Source organism: Bufo gargarizans, chromosome 11 (assembly GCF_014858855.1).
Source record: "Bufo gargarizans isolate SCDJY-AF-19 chromosome 11, ASM1485885v1, whole genome shotgun sequence".
In the NCBI taxonomy this organism is placed as follows: Eukaryota; Metazoa; Chordata; class Amphibia; order Anura; family Bufonidae; genus Bufo; species Bufo gargarizans.
Genome location: NC_058090.1, coordinates 7796514 through 7816723, shown reverse-complemented (window position 1 = coordinate 7816723; position 20210 = coordinate 7796514). Strand labels below are relative to the sequence as shown.

Below are 20210 nucleotides of genomic sequence, written 5' to 3'. Positions count from 1 at the left end.
ACTAATCAGAACCATCTGTCTCAGACGAGGCCCCTATTTGCATTGTTTAGCATACTCCGAAAATGAAGAGCTCATTTCTTACATTCCTCCTGCAATTGGTCTAATGCAGAATTACAGTGCGGGGCTAAGCTGAACCAGGTGCACCCCCAGAGCTCGCTGCAGTGTGCATGGGGCGGCTGCAGGACTGACATCACCCTCCGCTCCCTCCGAGAGAGAAAGAGACCCCCTCAGCTTCTGATTCCCGGACCCCGGGCATCCACCATCCCTTACTATGCTCAACTTCAGGTAAAGTCCATGATTTCCCTTCTAGCCCCGCCGGGTGATGGGGGTCTGGTGCCCACGTCCCAGGTCTAGGTGTATCGCGACACCCTATTGTGGGGACTAAAACCTGTTCAGGGGCTGAAACGTGTGGTGTTTAGAGGTTAATTGCCCTCTAAGAAAAACCAAGAAAGTTTATTTATTTTCATTAAGAAGCAAATTATACATTTATTATAATATTTATATTTTATTACTTTTTATTTTAATAAATTAGAAAATTAATAAACTAATGAAGACCTCCCCTATCAGGATCTGCACCAGTACGGGCAAACGGGGATTGTTCGATTTTTTTTTTTTTTTTTTTTCTGATTTATTCACTGGTTTTGGTCTGTGTCGTTTCTGGGTTTACTAGTTATACTTTGTAGAATTACTCAGAGGAGTGTAACTGCTGCACTAATGTAAATGATTATAATACATCTATGTGAACATTCAAGATCTTTTTTGCTGTTTTTTTTTAAATCAAATTTGATTTATTTTACCTAGTATTATAAATTCATATTCAGAGCTGCTCATCAACACCCAGGAAGCCTGAAAACATGTGAATTTAACTTTGGTTGGGACAGCAGAATAGTGAGTGCAGCTCTGGAGTATAATACAGGATGTAACTCAGGATCAGTACAAGATAAGTAATGTAATGTGTGTACACAGTGACTGCACCAGCAGAATAGTGAGTGCAGCTCTGGAGTATAATACGGGATGTAACTCAGGATCAGTACAGAATAAGTTATGTATGTACACAGTGACTGCACCAGCAGAATAGTGAGTGCAGCTCTGGAGTATAATACGGGATGTAACTCAGGATAAGTAATGTATGTACACAGTGACTGTACCAGCAGAATAGTGAGTGCAGCTCTGGAGTATAATACAGGATGTAACTCAGGATCAGTACAGGATAAGTAATGTATGTACACAGTGACTGCACCAGCAGAATAGTGAGTGCAGCTCTGGAGTATAATACAGGATGTAACTCAGGATCAGTACAGGATAAGTAATGTATGTACACAGTGACTCCACCAGCAGAATAGCGAGTGCAGCTCTGGAGTATAATACCGGATGTAACTCAGGATAAGTAATGTACGTACATAGTGACTGCACCAGCAGAACAGTGAGTGCAGCTCTGGAGTATAATACAGGATGTAACTCAGGATAAGTAATGTAATGTATGTACACAGTGACTCCACTGTTAATGAAGATTTGATTTGTACAATCAGATTTCAAAAGCAATGCACCGTCAGTCTTAATGGACGGGGGCCCCTCCTCAGTCATGATCCTCATGTATTAGCCAGGACAGTGTGCACCCACCTCTTTGGGGGACATGGCCCTTTCCATTGATTTTCAATAGTCAGTGTGTAATACCTACTGTACTTCAATATTTTTCTTTCTAAAATAAAAATGACAGCACCCCTTTAAGACAATAGACTTTACCAGCTTTTTAACCCATTTCTGAAAAGCCGCCATCTTCCTGGCTGTGTGAGCATGAACCGTTTTACATCTGTGTTTGGCAAACTGGTAGGAAATGCTAAGAGTTGTAGTACCACAGCAAGCAACCATGGTGCACCTCCTCCCTCCCCCTGCTCCATCTTACCACACATCTGTAAAGTACATTGCATGTCTCCATCACCCGCAGAAAGTCGCACTTCACACACATTCTGCGGATCATCGTCGTCATCCCACACTTCCCTAGTATAAACCAAATCCTTAACCCTCCCCCTGCTGGGCCCCTCACAAATACTACTACAGAGCAGTGTGACGTAAATAACATGTAATTGTGAATCTTTCTGATGGACTGTGTTCCTGCTTGCTGTCAGTGATTGAGAACAGAGTCTTCCGCTAGTTATATTTGTATCAGAGCTCTCTCCTGTAGCAAGCCTGCATCAGTTGGAAGTGTTAGGGATGTTTTTTTTGCATCTGGATGTAAACCAGAAAGTAAACCTTCACTGACAGCAAGCACAGATCTTGAAAATTGTTATGAATTAAAATACAAATTGTGTTTGAAAGTTGCAGAACCTTTTCTTATGCTAGGGATACCAAACCTGCAGCCCTCCAGTTGTTGCAAAACTACAACTCCCAACATGTCCTGATAGCTGTAGACTGTGCAGGCAAGCTGGGAGTTGTAGTTTTGCAACAGCTGGAGGGCCGCAGGTTGGGCATCCCTGTCTTATGCATTAATAATTATGGGCCCTGGAAAGTAACACTGAGGTGAGATCAGCGCAGGTTGGGAGATACAGAATTGCAGGATTTCATCATGGTTCCTATATCTGAATGCTGAGAGTTGTAGTATCACAACAGATAGGGAGCTGCAGGTGGCATCATCAGAGACCTGTGCACTGAGAGAATGAAGTAATTATAAAACACAGGTGAATGGAGACTGTGCAGAGCGAGAGAAGATCTAAGATTCTGGGGGAGGAAAAAAGATTGGTGTGTCCACGCAGAAGAAGAAAGTAAGGAATTAGAGAGAGAGAACAGACAGAACTAAGAGCGGCCGCCCCCGAGAGACCCAGAAAATAATTTCCAGTGTACACAGCTGAGCCGACAGCATGGTCCTAATAACTGGACGACCGGTCCATATTATATTCTTATATATAGAAGGCAGTATTATAGTAGTTATATTCTTGTACATAGGAGGCAGTATTATAGTAGTTATATTCTTGTACATAGCAGTAATATAGTAGTTATATTCTTGTACATGGCAGTATTATAGTAGTTGTATTCTTGTACATAGGAGGCAGTATTATAGTAGTTATATTCTTGTACATAGGAGCAGTATTATAGTAGTTATATTCTTGTACATAGGAGCAGTATTATAGTAGTTATATTCTTGTACATAGGAGCAGTATTATAGTAGTTATATTGCTGTACATAGGAGCAGTATTATAGTAGTTATATTCTTGTACATAGGAAGCAGTATTATAGTAGTTATATTCCTGTACACAGGAGCAGTATTATAGCAGTTATATTCTTGTACATAGGAGCAGTATTATAGTAGTTATATTCTTGTACATAGGAGCAGTATTATAGCAGTTATATTCTTGTACATAGGAGCAGTATTATAGTAGTTTATATTCTTGTACATAGGAGCAGTATTATAGTAGTTATATTCTTGTACATAGGAGGCATTATTATAGTAGTTATATTCTTGTACATAGGAGCAGTATTATAGTAGTTATATTCTTGTACATAGGGGGCAGTATTATAGTAGTTATATTCTTGTACATAGGAGCAGTATTATAGTAGTTATATTCTTGTACATAGGGGGCAGTATTATAGTAATTATATTCTTGTACATAGGGGGCAGTATTATAGTAATTATATTCTTGTACATAGGAGGCAGTATTATAGTAGTTATATTCTTGTACATAGGAGCAGTATTATAGTAGTTATATTCTTGTACATAGCAGTAATATAGTAGTTATATTCTTGTACATAGGAGCAGTATTATAGTAGTTATATTCTTGTACATAGGAGCAGTATTATAGTAGTTATATTCTTGTACATAGGAGCAGTATTATAGTAGTTATATTCTTGTACATAGGAGCAGTATTATAGTAGTTATATTCTTGTACATAGGAGCAGTATTATAGTAGTTATATTCTTGTACATAGGAGCAGTATTATAGTAGTTATATTCTTGTACATAGGAGCAGTATTATAGTAGTTATATTCTTGTACATAGGAGGCAGTATTATAGTAGTTATATTCTTGTACATAGGAGCAGTATTATAGTAGTTATATTCTTGTACATAGGAGGCAGTATTATAGTAGTTATATTCTTGTACATAGGAGCAGTATTATAGTAGTTATATTCTTGTACATAGGAGGCAGTATTATAGTAGTTATATTCTTGTACATAGGAGGCAGTATTATAGTAGTTATATTCTTGTACATAGGAGCAGTATTATAGTAGTTATATTCTTGTACATAGGAGGCAGTATTATAGTAGTTATATTCTTGTACATAGGAGGCAGTATTATAGTAGTTATATTCTTGTACATAGGAGCAGTATTATAGTAGTTATATTCTTGTACATAGGAGCAGTATTATAGTAGTTATATTCTTGTACATAGGAGCAGTATTATAGTAGTTATATTCTTGTACATAGGAGCAGTATTATAGTAGTTATATTCTTGTACATAGGAGCAGTATTATAGTAGTTATATTCTTGTACATAGGAGCAGTATTATAGTAGTTATATTCTTGTACATAGGAGCAGTATTATAGTAGTTATATTCTTGTACATAGGAGCAGTATTATAGTAGTTATATTCTTGTACATAGGAGGCAGTATTATAGTAGTTATATTCTTGTACATAGGAGGCAGTATTATAGTAGTTATATTCTTGTACATAGGAGCAGTATTATAGTAGTTATATTCTTGTACATAGGAGCAGTATTATAGTAGTTATATTCTTGTACATAGGAGCAGTATTATAGTAGTTATATTCTTGTACATAGGAGCAGTATTATAGTAGTTATATTCTTGTACATAGGAGCAGTATTATAGTAGTTATATTCTTGTACATAGGAGCAGTATTATAGTAGTTATATTCTTGTACATAGGAGTAACTCATTGTACATAGGAGCAGTAATATAGTAGTTATATTCTTGTACATAGGAGCAGTATTATAGTAGTTATATTATTGTACATAGGAGGCAGTATTATAGTAGTTATATTCTTGTACATAGGGAGCAGTATTATAGTAGTTATATTCTTGTACATAGGAGCAGTATTATAGTAGTTATATTCTTGTACATAGGAGGCAGTATATAGTAGTTATATTCTTGTACATAGGAGCAGTATTATAGTAGTTATATTCTTGTACATAGGAGCAGTATTATAGTAGTTATATTCTTGTACATAGGAGGCAGTATTATAGTAGTTATATTCTTGTACATAGGAGCAGTATTATAGTAGTTATATCTTGTACATAGGAGCAGTATATAGTAGTTATATTCTTGTACATAGGAGCAGTATTATAGTAGTTATATTCTTGTACATAGGAGCAGTATTATAGTAGTTATATTCTTGTACATAGGAGCAGTATTATAGTAGTTATATTCTTGTACATAGGAGCAGTATTATAGTAGTTATATTCTTGTACATAGGAGCAGTATTATAGTAGTTATATTCTTGTACATAGGAGCAGTATTATAGTAGTTATATTCTTGTACATAGGAGCAGTATTATAGTAGTTATATTCTTGTACATAGGAGCAGTATTATAGTAGCTATATTCTTGTACATAGGAGCAGTATTATAGTAGTTATATTCTTGTACATAGGAGCAGTATTATAGTAGTTACATTCTTGTAAATAGGAGGCAGTATTATAGTAGTTATATTCTTGTACATAGGAGCAGTATTATAGTAGTTATATTCTTGTACATAGGAGCAGTATTATAGTAGTTATATTCTTGTGTACATAGGAGCAGTATTATAGTAGTTATATTTCTTGTACATAGGAGGGCAGTATTATAGCAGTTCTATTCTTGTAACTAGGAGCAGTACTAGTAGTTATATTCTTGCATAGATGCAGTATCTAGTAGCTATGCCCTATGCGGCAGTATTATAGTAGTTATATTCTTGTACATAGGAGGCAGTATTATAGTAGTTAATGTCTTGTACATAGGAGGCAGTATAATAGGAATTATATTCTTGTACATAGGAGCAGTAATATAGTAGTTATATTCTTGTACATAGGAGGGCAGTATTATAGTAGTTATATTCTTGTACATAGGAGCAGTATTATAGGTAGTATTATAGTAGTTATATCTTGTACATAGCGGGCAGTATTATAGTAGTTATATTCTTGTACATAGGAGGCAGTATTATAGTAGTTATATTCTTGTACATAGGAGCAGTATTATAGTAGTTATATCTCTTGTACATAGGAGCAGTATTCTAGTAGTTATATTCTTGTACATAGAGGCAGTATTATAGTAGTTATATTCTTGTACATAGGAGGCAGTATTATAGTAGTTATATTCTTGTACATAGAGCAGTATTTAGTAGTTATATCTTGTACATAGGAGCATTATTAAGTAGATTATATCTTGTACATCGGAGGCATTTTATAGTAGTTATATTCTTGTACATAGGAGCAGTATTATAGTAGTATATTCTTGTACATAGGAGCAGTATTATAGTAGTTATATCTTGTACATGGAGCAGTATTATAGTAGTTACATTCTTGTACATAGAGCAGTATATAGTAGTATATTCTTGTACATAGGGCAGTATTATAGTAGTTATATTCTTGTACATAGGAGCATTATTATAGTAGTTAATTCTGTACATAGGAGCAGTATTATAGTAGTTATTCTTGTACATCGGAGCAGTATATAGTAGTTACACATTCTTGTACATAGGAGCAGTATTATAGTAGTTATATTCTTGTACATAGCAGTAATATAGTAGTTATATTCTTGTACATAGCAGTAATATAGTAGTTATATTCTTGTACATAGGAGCATTATTATAGTAGTTATATTCTTGTACATAGGAGCAGTATTATAGTAGCTATATTCTTGTACATAGGAGCAGTATTATAGTAGCTATATTCTTGTACATAGGAGCAGTATTATAGTAGTTACATTCTTGTACATAGGGGCAGTATTATAGTAGTTACATTCTTGTACATAGGGGCAGTATTATAGTAGTTACATTCTTGTACATAGGAGCAGTATTATAGCAGTTATATTCTTGTACATAGAGGCAGTATTATAGCAGTTATATTCTTGTACATAGGAGCAGTATTATAGCAGTTATATTCTTGTACATAGGAGCAGTATTATAGCAGTTATATTCTTGTACATAGGAGCAGTATTATAGTAGTTATATTCTTGTACATAGGGGCAGTATTATAGTAGTTATATTCTTGTACATAGGGGCAGTATTATAGTAGTTATATTCTTGTACATAGGAGCAGTATTATAGTAGTTATATTCTTGTACATAGGAGCAGTATTATAGTAGTTATAGTCTTGTACATAGGAGGCAGTATTATAGTAGTTATAGTCTTGTACATAGGAGGCAGTATTATAGTAGTTATAGTCTTGTACATAGGGGACAGTGTTATAAATTCACCTTATTCTTCATAGTGGACTGGAAAGTTTCTAAATCCCTAAAGTATAAATGGTCATCATAGAGCAGTCACCCCGTGATAGGTGACATCAGAACTTCCCTTACCCCTGTGTCCTCAGATACCTAGACTATACGACTGTCCCTGCTGATGTAGGCGGCTGGTAACCTCTGCTTGATGAATTGAAAGGAAAATTTATTGGGATTTTTCCTGTGGTTTTTCCACACATTAATGTAATATAACTTAAGGCCTTTCCTCTCCCAGAGACCCCGGCGCTGGAAGCCAAGAAAAATGTTTCATTAAGCGTGAACTGGCAGAACAATCCGCATCGCGTCTGTTACTGGCATCAGTGCGGTCCAGAGCTGCCCTGTGACCAGGGTAGAGGAGATGTGGAGTCCACTATCCAGATCTGTCTGGGTCTCTGGTGGTCGATAACGAGGGGGGGAGGTGTCCAATGTGTCAGGGGTAACTGTATTGCAAGAATTTGGAGCATTGTTGCTGCAACCTCCTATAGCAGGGGTCGGCAACCTTCGGCACTCCAGCTGCTGTGAAACTACAACTCCCAGCATGCACACTTTCTTGGCTGTTCTTGTAACTTCCATAGAAGTGAAAGGAAGATTCTGGGAGTTGTCGTTTCAGATCAGCTGGAGTGCCGGAGGTTGCTGATCCTTGTCCTATAGTTAAAAACCCAGGCTGTATGGTGCGGACTGGACAGGAACCATCATGCATTTAACTGGGTTATGGGTATTGCTTTGTTGTATATGGGGTATAGGCAAGAGCAGGTTCCCACAACGTTCTACAGATTTATTTTTACTGATGTGTTCCTTTTCTACGTTTGCTTAATTTCTGCCACATGGGACATTTCACCAGTATTACCTAGACGCAGTCCAGCAGCGTCCATCTTGGCTAGATGCCACTTCATTCTTCTAGCAGCGGTTTTGGGATTACCAGGTCTTGTGTGCGCAGATGCATGGGCATGAGTCCTGCTGACCAGTCCGAGCGCCCAGTGCCCTTTGTGCTTTTCTTGTGAATTGGACTTGACCCGACTTATATGCGATTTTGCTTTAGTACTCATTTAACCCCGGATTGCCTGACGTCCATTTCTGTACGTGTTGTCCTCTCCTGGATTAACCCTTCTCAGCTTCTACAATCTTAGGTTCTCATTCGGCTAGGGTGTTTTTTCTTGTTTTTGGTTTTTCCTGCTTTCCTCTGGTACTTGCTCTTCTCCAGTTTACCCCACCAGTTGGCGACTACCCTGCAGGCGCCATCCAAGGACTCCCAGCAGCCAAGACTAACGTAGTATACGGATTATAGGGGCTCGTATTGGCCAGCTCTTCATCACCGTGGTTCGCTGGTATCAACGTTTTGTTGAAGTGGAGCACGTGACTGCTGAAGCCAGCTATTGGCAGCAGCGGTTACGTGCCCCCCGTCAACACGATGTTGATATTGGTGCACTGGGGAGCAATAGAGACAGAAACCAGCGGCAGGGACCATGTAAGTATGATCACCACCATGGGTCAGCCACTTTGTGAGGTCTGATATTATGTTGGATAACCCGTTTAACACTGACACTGGCTGACCTGTTTGATAAATGCAGTCCCCTTGGATAATGCTTAAGTACTGATTACCATACATTAAATGAAATCTTCAGTTTTTCCATGTCCTCGGGATAGGTCATCAATATCAGATTGGTAGGAGTTGAGCACCCAACAACATCAGCTGTTTTGGGCAGCCACTGGAAACTGTACAGAGGCTCCATTTGCTATACAGTTTCCAGCCCCAGCAGCTCCCATTTACTTGAATAGGAGCTTAGCTGCAGTACCCCGCCACCCCACTACACAGTGGATGGCGCTGTCAGCTTTTGGCTCCTTCCATCAAGATCTATGATGCAGAAATAACCCTTTTAATGGTGATTTCTGCTCTTGCAGGCAGCATAGCATTGATGAGATCCTTACGTGTCAGTGTATTGTGACTAAGCTGCTAGTTAATTAATTATCGCCAATTATTACTATTAGTTTACACCCGTCACCCGGGAGTTGACACCTGATGACATTATCGTGGCACCTGGCATTGCTATTTAACCGTGCGGTGTTGTATTGATGCATAGCAGTTGATAAGGGCCGAAACGCGTTGTTGGTATTCTGTTACGTAATAAAGTCTGTAGAGCAGCTAGTGAGGCCGAGGATCATCTTATATCCAGCCGTGTGGGATGTGACCGTTCATGTGCTCCACACAGACGCAGGCTGCCGGCCGTATCTACACTTCTACTGGACCTGAATGTGAGCGGCTAAGGCCGGGAGGTCTCTTCACAGCCGTAAGGAATCACTGTCTATAACATTGGAAGCTGAGTTACGATTGTCAGTAGGGCCCATGTGGGTCCAGTAATAATTTACAGCCGTACATTAATTATTGGAATCATTATGTTATTATTTGGAGTAAATTCTGACACATTCAGATTACGGGTGATCAGGGATCTTAGTAGCCAGAAGCGATTGGGCAAAGCAGAGAACCTCTTTACATTATATGTCTGTCTATGTTCCGCTTTTTACAAGTTTATTGCACATATAAAATTAACGCATCCATACCAACAGCAGAGTCACTGTGTACACACATTATCCTGTACTGATCCTGAGTTACATCCTGTATTATACTGCAGAGCTGCACTCACTATTCTGCTGCTGCAGTCACTGTGTACATACATTACTTATCCTGTACTGATCCTGAGTTACATCCTGTAATATACTCCAGAGCTGCACTCACTATTCTGCTGGTGCAGTCGCTGTGTACATACATTACTTATCCTGTACTGATCCTGAGTTACATCCTGTATTATACTCCAGAGCTGCACTCACTATTCTGCTGGTGGAGTCACTGTGTACATACATTACTTATCCTGTACTGATCCTGAGTTACATCCTGTAATATACTCCAGAGCTGCACTCACTATTCTGCTGGTGCAGTCGCTGTGTACATACATTACTTATCCTGTACTGATCCTGAGTTACATCCTGTATTATACTCCAGAGCTGCACTCACTATTCTGCTGGTGGAGTCACTGTGTACATACATTACTTATCCTGTACTGATCCTGAGTTACATCCTGTATTATACTCCAGAGCTGCACTCACTATTCTGCTGGTGGAGTCACTGTGTACATACATTACTTATCCTATACTGATCCTGAGTTACATCCTGTATTATACTCCCAGAGCTGCACTCACTATTCTGCTGGTGCAGTCACAGTGTGCATACATTACTTATCCTGTACTGATCCTGAGTTACATCCTGTATTATACTCCAGAGCTGCACTCATTATTCTGCTTACTATCAGTGGAAACAATCAGCATGCACTTATAATGGATCGTCTGAGCTGCAACCTCCTTTCAGGACCCTGTGATTGAGCTGACGTTGCTTGTATTTTCTTTCAGGATATTGGCCCTGATCACACTCAGCTTCTGCCTCCCAGACCCGGCGCGTGGACAGGTGAGCGCCTCCTGAGTTATATGGTAGATTCTGTATGTGTGTGTGAGGGGAGTATTTCATTGCTTCCCCTTTTCATGTTGATGCAGAAACCTGCTTTCTTTCCTCCAGACATAGAAGACGCCCCTACAGTCCTGGGTATAAACAGATGATGGCAGAGATCTCTGTTTTGACCTAGTTTTTAGATTTCCCCCACTTATTTCAGTTGCTACTTTAGTTTCTTCTGCTGAAACAATTTCAGCTCTGCTACATCTTTCTTAGACAAATTTCTATAATGGGCCTCCTAGTCCGTTCCACGAATTGTGGAAGGCACACGGGCGTCATCCGTTTTTTGCGGATCCACAATTTGCGGACCGCAAAAAAACGGCACGGTCGTGTGAACAAGCCCTAAGGCTCTCAGCACTTCAACATGTGCAATCTGACCAGAGAACTGAGAGTCATTAGCACCACGTTCTCGTCCTGTGCATCTATCCCCCCCACCCTTAGCCTTGTCGGCAGCTGCCTGACACTGGTAGTTCAGTTTCCTGCAGAGTCCTTTCGGTCTCATTATACCAGTCTTTTCCCATCTACCGGTAACAGCTGCGTGTGTTTGCCGCCCGAACGGCGTTTCTCGGTAATTCTCAGCCCTGCTTCACTTTTCTCTTGAAAATTCGGATTCGGTTTTGAGATAATCCCAGAAAAGTGTATCCAATGTCAGTTCCCAAACCGCTGTGTTCTGCGGCCAACAAGCACAGCTGGCTCAGTGTGGGATCCCATTGTCCGCCTGCGCTCCAGACTTCCTTAAAGGTGATCGGACACCATAATGCCGCTGACTTTGTCTCCAGAAGTTGCAACTTTTTTCCTACAATTTTTATAATAAAAAAACGTTTAGTATTTTGACACATTGAATAAATATCTAAACGCAACATCCCGTTACCAGGCAACTAGAAAAAGATGCGGCCGCAGGGATACAGCGTCGCAGCTGGATCCGCTTATATAATCCCGCGGTTACATTATGCTCTAGTCACATACAAAGCAGCCTTCACGATTCTGCAGACTGTCCCTGGGATGGAACGCAGTGCAGGAAATCTTGTTTTTTTCTTATGTTAGTCCGATTTATACGCAACATCGCACACGATGCAGTGAGGTGAGGGGTGCAGTGAGTTAAAGGGGATGGATGTCCCATTTCTGAGGTTAGGGGATAAATATATGATCGGCAGGGATCCCACCACCAGGGCCCCTGCTGATCACGGGAATGGGGACCGGTGTTCCCCAGTTTGACTGGTGCGGCAGAGATGCATGACCGCCTCTCCATTCAGCACTGTAGGACTGCCGGACATGGCACAAGCGCTCTGCTATCTCTCATGGTCCCATAGAGTTGAGTCCAGCACCAGAGACACATTCATGTCAAATGGGATCAACAGGGGCCCCAGTGGTAGGACCCCTGCCGATCAGACACTTCTACAGGATACGAGATTAGTTCTTGTAATGGGACAAACTTTTCAATGACTCTTATAACTTATGTATTTGTTTTTCACAGCTCCAGTGCTCCAATGGCTTTGAAATGGACAGAGCGACAGGAGAATGTTTAGGTAAGTGGCATTGAAGAGGGTTCTAAAAATATTCAAGGAAATGGAACTAAAGGGACCCGGACGCTAGAGGTGGAGTTCTGTTTTTGGGATTCAAAAAGGTTTAAAGGGCATCTATGAAACTGGTTGACTTGTTCCATGTGCGCTCGGCAGCTGAAGACATCTGTGTTGGTCCCATGGTCATATGTGCCCGCATTGCTGAGAAAAATGATGTTTTCATATATGCAAATGAGCCTCCAGGAGCAACGGGGGCGTTGTTGTTGTTGTTGCACCTAGAGGCTCATTTGCATATAGTAAAACATCATTTTTCTCAGCAATGCGGGCACATAGGAACACGGGACCAACACAGATGCCTTCAGCTGCCAAGTGCACATGTAACAGGTCAGCCAGTGTCCTAGGGACAAAACTGCTGACAGATGCCCTTTAATTGTTTTCTTCCAAAACAGCGCCACATCTGTCCACAGGTTTAGTGTGATATTGCAGCTCGGCCAGATTTACCAGACACATCCATGGACAGGTGTGGGGAATTTTCTGGAAGGAAAACCATGTTTTTCAGAACTTTAGATCCATATTAATGTGACATTTTGATGCTTAAAGTAATTTCTCAGTGTCCAGCGGTCATAATAACGTAAAGGGTTTCGGTCACCAGAAATACCCAAATTAAACTGGCTGACGTTTTCGATGTGCTAATGTCAGCTGAACCTAACGAGCCTATTCCTAGTTTTATCTATGCCGCGTTACTCCACAAATGTGACTTTTGTAATATGCAAATTAGCCTCTAGGGGCAGGAACTATCCGCCCCCCCCTGGTGACAGAAACCCTTTAAGCAACCCAAATTTTGCATGGGAGCGTCCCCATTTTCCTGAACCACTTGCTTTATGAATAGAATGCTAGAAGTATAGTAAAGACTGACACTTAGTATGGGCACTGTATTAGTAATGGTTTTCATGTTACATAGAACTGAGCAGCAGGTCGGGCCTGCGAGCTGCCACTCCATTAATCTCTACGAGACTCCGGAAATGGCGAGCACTGTACTCGCCTGTCTCTGGAACTTCCGGAAAGATGAATGGCTCTGCCGGAGTGACAGTGCGCATGCTTGACCGTGCTGCTCAGTCTTTTTTTCTGGGGGCCCCGTGCGCCCGTGTTCTCCTGCTGCTGGGATCCCCACAGATCAAATAATTTCCCCTGTCCTGTGAATAAGAAATAACATTGAACAACAGGAATACCCCTCTAAGACAATGGTCAGCTGAATTCTCATTCAACTAACACCTATCACTCCCCATTTCCCCACCCCAAACACATGCATGCTTGACTCAGCTGAGTATGCGTGTGTTCTTAGTATGAAAAAGGAAGGTGTCTGGCAGCAGCTTATCACCCCTAAAGCACAAGGGTTGAGCAGTTGGCCTCCAAGCCCGTTCCTTATCCCCCTCCTCCCCCATCATCTCCTGTCGTATAGTCAAGAGACCCCCATACCTTTTAGGCTACTTTCACCTATGCGTTTTTGACTTATCCGGCAGGGATCAGCGAAAACACATCCATTCTGATAATAAAAACAGCTGCATCCGTTATGAACGGATCCGGTTGCATTATCTTTAACATTGCCAAGATGGATCCGTTGAAAGTCAAAGGAGGACGGATCCGTTTTCTATTGTGTACGAGAAAACTGATCCGTCCCCATTGACTTGCATTGTGGGTCATGCTGGATTCGTTTTGCTCCGCATCCCATGACGGAAAGAAAACCACAGCATGCTGCGGTTTGCTCTCCGTTATGGGAACGCAGCCAAATGGAACGGAATGCATTTTGGAGCATTCTGTTCTGTTCAGTCCCGTTTTGTCCTCATTGACGATAAATGGGGACATAACTGAAGTGTCTTTCTCCGGTATTTAGATCTGTAAACACAGGTGTGAAAGTAGCCTAAGAAGGTTGGCCGCTCCTGCTGAAATCTGCACTTTTGGCGGCGAGTATCTGTGTGTGGCCAGCTTTAGAATCCAGAGAACTGTAGACTAAATAATTTGTTACATCCAAATGTCAAGAATTTGGGAAATACTGGATCTTTGCTCCCTGTCCCCGGCCGCCCCTCTGAACGCTTGGTCCAGTGAATGCCGCGTTGTTACCACATACAATGTATCTCACTGGATGAGTGTACTCAGCCCTGACCCTTCACAACAATATCATTTACAATGTAACGATTGTTTCATCTCCCATCTGTGCAGAGATCCACATTGTTTCAGTCCTGACTCTTTACAACAATATAAGGGTCCATTCACACGTCCGTATGTGTTTTGCGGATCCGCAAATTGTGGATCTGCAAAACATGGACACCGGCGCAATGTGCGTTCCGTATTTTGCGGACCGCACATCACCGACACTCATAAAAAATGCCTTTTCTTGTCCGCAATTGCGGACAATAATAGGACATGTTCTATTTTTTTGCGGAACGGAAGTGCAGATCCGCAAATGCGGACAGCACATTCCGGCCCAATTGAAAATGAATCGGTCCGCACCTGTTCTGCAAAATTGCGGAACGGATGTGGACCCATTTTGCAGACGTGTGAATGGACCCTAACTTATAATATATACAATATATAACTCTTTGAAAACGGTGGTGATTCAAAACCTCTTACCACTTCTAGGCAGAGCTAGGTGTCTCCATGGTTACAGACTACAAACAAACCCTGTGTAGTCTGATCCTGGATTTACTTCCTTCTTTTCTTGATAAGTTCCAGACAGTAGTAGAGGGGGCAGATGGACAAGAATAAAAAATAAATAAAGGGTCCACTTATGTGGTATGTACACTGCTGATGATGAGCTGTTTTTATAGACCGACTGTCAGAAAGCATTGTGGGTAATTGCCAACCTACAACTCACTGTGATTCTGTCTCTAGACATAGACGAATGTCGGATCATCGCGGACGCCTGCCGTGGTGATATGATGTGCGTGAATCAAAATGGAGGCTACCTCTGTATCCCCAGGACAAACACATTATACAGATCACCCTACCGAAACCCCTTTCTTCCTGCTGCTGCCTCCCCTCTGGCTCCACCTCTTACGGCGTCCAACTTCCCATCGCCAGCACGACCACTTATCTGTCGCTTTGGATACCAAATGGATGAGAACAGTCATTGTGTTGGTAAGTGACTGAAATAATCGGTGATTTCTCCTAACCTCTTTCCTTCTGTAATAAGCACCTCTCCTGCTGTGTAGACCTTTCCTTCTGTAATAAGCCCCTCCCCTTCTGTAATAAGCCCCTCCCCTGCTGTGCAGACCTCTCTTCTCCTGTAATAAGCCCCTCCCCTGCTGTGCAGACCTCTCCTTCTGTAATAAGCCCCTCCCCTGCTGTGTAGACCTCTCCTTCTGTAATAAGCCCCTCCCCTGCTGTGTAGACCTCTCCTGTAATAAGCCCATCCCCTGCTGTGTAGACCTCTCCTTCTGTAATAAGCCCCTCCCCTGCTGTGTAGACCTTTTTTCCCTCTTGCAATGAGCCCCACTCCTGCTGAGTAGACCTTTTTTCCCCCCTCTTGTAATGAGCCCCACCCCTGCTGAGTAGACCTTTTTTCCTCTTGTAATGAGCCCCACCCCTGCTGAGTAGACCTTTTCCCTCTTGTAATAAGCCCCACCCCTGCTGTGTAGACATTTTTCTTGTAATAAGCCCCTCCCCTGCGGGGTAGACTTCTTTTCTTGCAGTGTTAAACCCCTTTCCTCCTGCAGTGAGCCCCTTCCTTAAGATTAAGTTTTCAGTCTTTAGCCATTCTGCTGAGCTCACCTGACATTTAGCAATATCCAGCACGCTGTTTTGGGGTGGTGTCCAGTTCTCCCTCAGAACCCAAACTCCCCATTCCCTGTATTATCAGACCTGACTGAGACGCAGCGGAGAAAATGCAGACAGACGATGACTTATTGGGTTGAGCGCTCTCCAGGTGTCTCTAGAGTTTCCCAAATTACTCGCAGTTTTTGGAGAGCTCAGCGCTCATTAAGACTGACACGGCTGCTTGTTTTGGCTCCAGTTGGCGCAGTTTTTCTTTCCAGTACTTTCACCATAGTAAAAAAAAAGCAATATGACAAATATAGGACTACACGAATGCCTGTACTAAGACCCCAGACCATTCACCTCTCACTTGCATCAATATCAGATCGGTGGGGGTCTGACACCCGGCAACTCCACCAATCTGCTGTTTCGGGAGAGCCATTGAATCTTCTGATTGGGGACTGTCAGACTGGGCGGTCTTAAAGGGAACCTGTCAATGGGATTTTGTGTATAGAGCTGAGGACATGGGTTGCTAGATGGCCACTAGCACATCCGCAATACCCAGTCCCCATAGCTCTGTGTGCTTTTATTGTGTAAAATAACCGATTTGATACATATGCAAATTAACCTGAGATGAGTCCTGTCCCTGACTCATCTCACATACAGGACTCATCTTGGGTTAATTTACATATGTATCAAATTATTTTTTTTAAATAAGCAATTTTCATTCACCTGCTTTTTATGATCCTTCACACAGTATATAGACATATGGCTCTCCCTTGACCACTGGTCGCAGTGTATATTATTTGGGGAGGTGTTTGTTCCAAGACATTACACATTTTTTCACTCGCATTAGGACTATTTAACATGCCTTCCATGGACTCCACGAGGACACTACAAGGGGTGTTCCCCCCCAACACCTTAGGTTTTTCTCTACACATGCATACTTGGCTATATATTTTCTGACCGCGTTCTCATTCATCCTGGACCTGATTGTGACATCTGCATCCACCGTCACCTGCCGCCACATTCATCCCTCTCACGGGTATTACCACATCATTCATATGCCAACTTCCATTGATTCCTGTTACAATGGCACGTCACTTGTGCCAGCGTCGGTAGCTTGTCGATTTTGAATTGGAGCCATTTTTTTGCTTCTATTTATGGCGGCCAGGTTTATGATGGGGTGTGCACCTTGTCATAAATTAGACACATCTTTCGTAGTCTGTACGTCAGCTGGAGAAACTACTTCAGCCCCTGGCTGGCGTAGATTTTTTGCCTACTTTTACGCCTTTTTCCCCCGCCTCCATCGAACGCAGTGTAAAAATGCCTGTGCGATAAATATTGTCAAACAGGCCTTTAAAAACATTGCAAAAAAGGGATTGTGTGACAATTTTGCGCCCAAATAAATATGTAAAACTGTTAGTAAATGACCGCCTTTGTGTTGGCAGTTCATCTTGCCACTGGTCCGTGTATCTTGGAGTCGGTTACTTGTGGTGTGAGTTGTATTGCGACTCGCGAGGGTTAATCTTTTCCTTGCTGTGTGTGTGTCTGCATTATATTCCTGAGTTCTGTCCTGAGTTCTGTGACTTCCCCTGGTTGCGCAACATGTCATGTCCTGCTTTAATCTGTTTGGAGACAGTCTTTGCTTTGTGTTGGAGTTTATATCTCAAGTGTGTGTCTGGATCTTTCTGGCCTAGTGTCGTACGCCTTAGGGCTCATTCAGACGGCCATATGTTGATCTTGTCATGGACTGGATGTGTTCTGCTAGAGTAATGTACCACTGTGTCCTTTATCGACAGTGTGAATGCCTCGTGCATTCTTCTGCCTAGACGGCTTAACCACTGCCATCCAGTATTCGCTAAGTTTGTATGGTTTCCTGGAGTCCATCTTGTTACGTTACTGCGCAGGTATTCGCTATGTATGAATGGGTTCCTGTATCTGTATACCTGGGTTCCTGAAGTCTGTCTGTTTGCTAGTGCTCCATGTTTTGTCTCTGACCTGTATTCTACCTGGTTCGGTATTACTGCCTAGTCTGTGCCTCCGACATGTGTGGGTCAGCTGACCAGGAGGTAGCAGTCCGGTTTTTCCCCTGCTGCGAAGTCCACATCCCTGCACAGGGGTTAAAGGGTGAATACCAGGGGAGTACCAGATTAATGCCCTTAGGGTTTGGCCCAATGTCAAACCGGTTACTTGGCACAGTGCTTCCACAACCATGTCCGTTCACCTGTCCGTAACAATTCCATTAATATAATGTGCCAAGTAGCAGTTTTCACTACTCTTATTTACAGGGCCTTCATCCAGTTCTTCATCAGTTTCGCCACATTTGTACTACATGATAACGATGGAGATATTTATCTCCTTGTCATCTTATTGACATGTCTCCCTTATTCACGGATGCTACCGTCAGTATCCACTATAGTCCACCTTTTGTGGACAGGGCTCCGTGTCACTGATTTGCTCCGCCTTTTGGTCCCCCCATAACTGTTTAATCACAAGTAATAGCTTTAGTCCTGCACCTTAACTCCATGCCTGAAGGGCAAACAGCAAGTATTTAATGCTGGAGGTTTCTTATCCAAGCCATTCTAATTGAGAACCCCAGTTTGGCGAGTAGCAAAACATCTTGTAGAAAAAATACATTAAAGGGGTTATCCCATCATAATGATCACTGTTAAATCTGTTAATGATTTGACAGTGATCATTTTTGTAAATATACTTTATTAACAAATTCCCACCGATTAGGATAAAATTCATCCCCACTTACCTTATTGTTGTGACTCGGTCTCCCTTGGTTACGACCACCGCTCCTCTCAAAAATCCTGATGGTCGCGCTTGCCCAGAAGACTCCTTCTTTTCTCCCGGCTGGGCCGCTCGCTGTCCTGAACGCGCACGCTGCCGCGCATGCGCGACGGTGACTTCTTCCCGGCCAGAATAGTACAGAGCTGCGAACGCGCACGCCGGCTCTGTACTATACTGGCCAGAAATAACTCACCATGGCGCATGCGCGTTCAGTCCAGCGCGCGGCCCGGCCGGGAGAAGACTTCAATCAAGATGAAGCCCGCCCCCAGCCAGGATCCAGGAAGTGAATGCGCGGTGGCAGCAGGTAAGTATAAAAACGCAAAAGTGGGATAACCCCTTTAAGTCCAGTTGCTCTGACTTATTACTTAGGAATCTCTTCCGCCTTTCAATCCCATAGGCCTTGGTTGGTGGTTTATTCCTATAATTTAATGGATCCTCAATAACGACATTTTGTAATCGTTTTTCTCAGTGCAGTGTTTTAGTCAGCTGCTATTCAAGTGAACGGGAGCTTAGTTTCAGTACCACGGCGCCATTTCACACAAGCTCCGGCCCTCTCTCCGATAATTGACTGACAAAGTCCAGGCAGTTGTGTCGAAGTCTTGCCGGGTTCTGTAATCTCATGCATGCAACGTTCATTTGTATTTGAGCACAGCAGCCTGGTTCTTGTCTCGAAGAGACGCTGCACTGCACATGTGCAAAAATGCGATTGAACGGCGCATGTGCAAGAATAAAGAACTAGGCGAGACTTCAACACAACTATCAGAGGGAAGCTTTTCCATAGAAAGGAGAAAGTGCCACAAAAAGTCCAGGTGTGGCCTCAACATAAGGCCTCATGCACACTACCATGGTGTGTTTTGCGGTCCGCAAATCCGCAAAACACTGATGGCGTCCGTGCGCGTTCCGACAGCCTTCAATATAAATGCTTATTCTTGTCCGCAGACAAGAATAGGACAGGTTATATTTTTTTAGCGGGGCCTCGGAACGGAGCAACGGATGCGGACAGCACACTGAGTGCTGTCCGCATCTTTTGCGGCCCCATTGAAGTGAATGGGTCCGCATCCGAGCCGCCAAAATGGCGGTCAGATGCGGACCATAACAACGGCCGTGTGCATGAGGCCTAAAATAGCAGCTGGAGCTACAATAGTATCTGCTATATAAAATGCCGATGCACACAGTGTAGTACAACTGCTACCTGTGAGGTTTCCTGCTTAGAAAAAATAATTGT

General features: G+C 42.3%; 1 protein-coding gene across 1 annotated transcript in view; it reads left to right on the top strand.

Moving 5' to 3' along the window:
• Nucleotides 1-20210, top strand: part of FBLN5 (fibulin 5) — a 43877-nt gene continuing 23667 nt past the window's right edge. Inside the window, exons 1-4 of the mRNA XM_044272419.1 lie at nt 1-285; nt 10820-10874; nt 12391-12442; nt 15326-15571. Of these exons, the coding sequence (XP_044128354.1) occupies nt 272-285; nt 10820-10874; nt 12391-12442; nt 15326-15571 (367 nt within the window). The 5' untranslated portion in view covers nt 1-271. The remainder of the gene's footprint in view (nt 286-10819; nt 10875-12390; nt 12443-15325; nt 15572-20210) is intronic.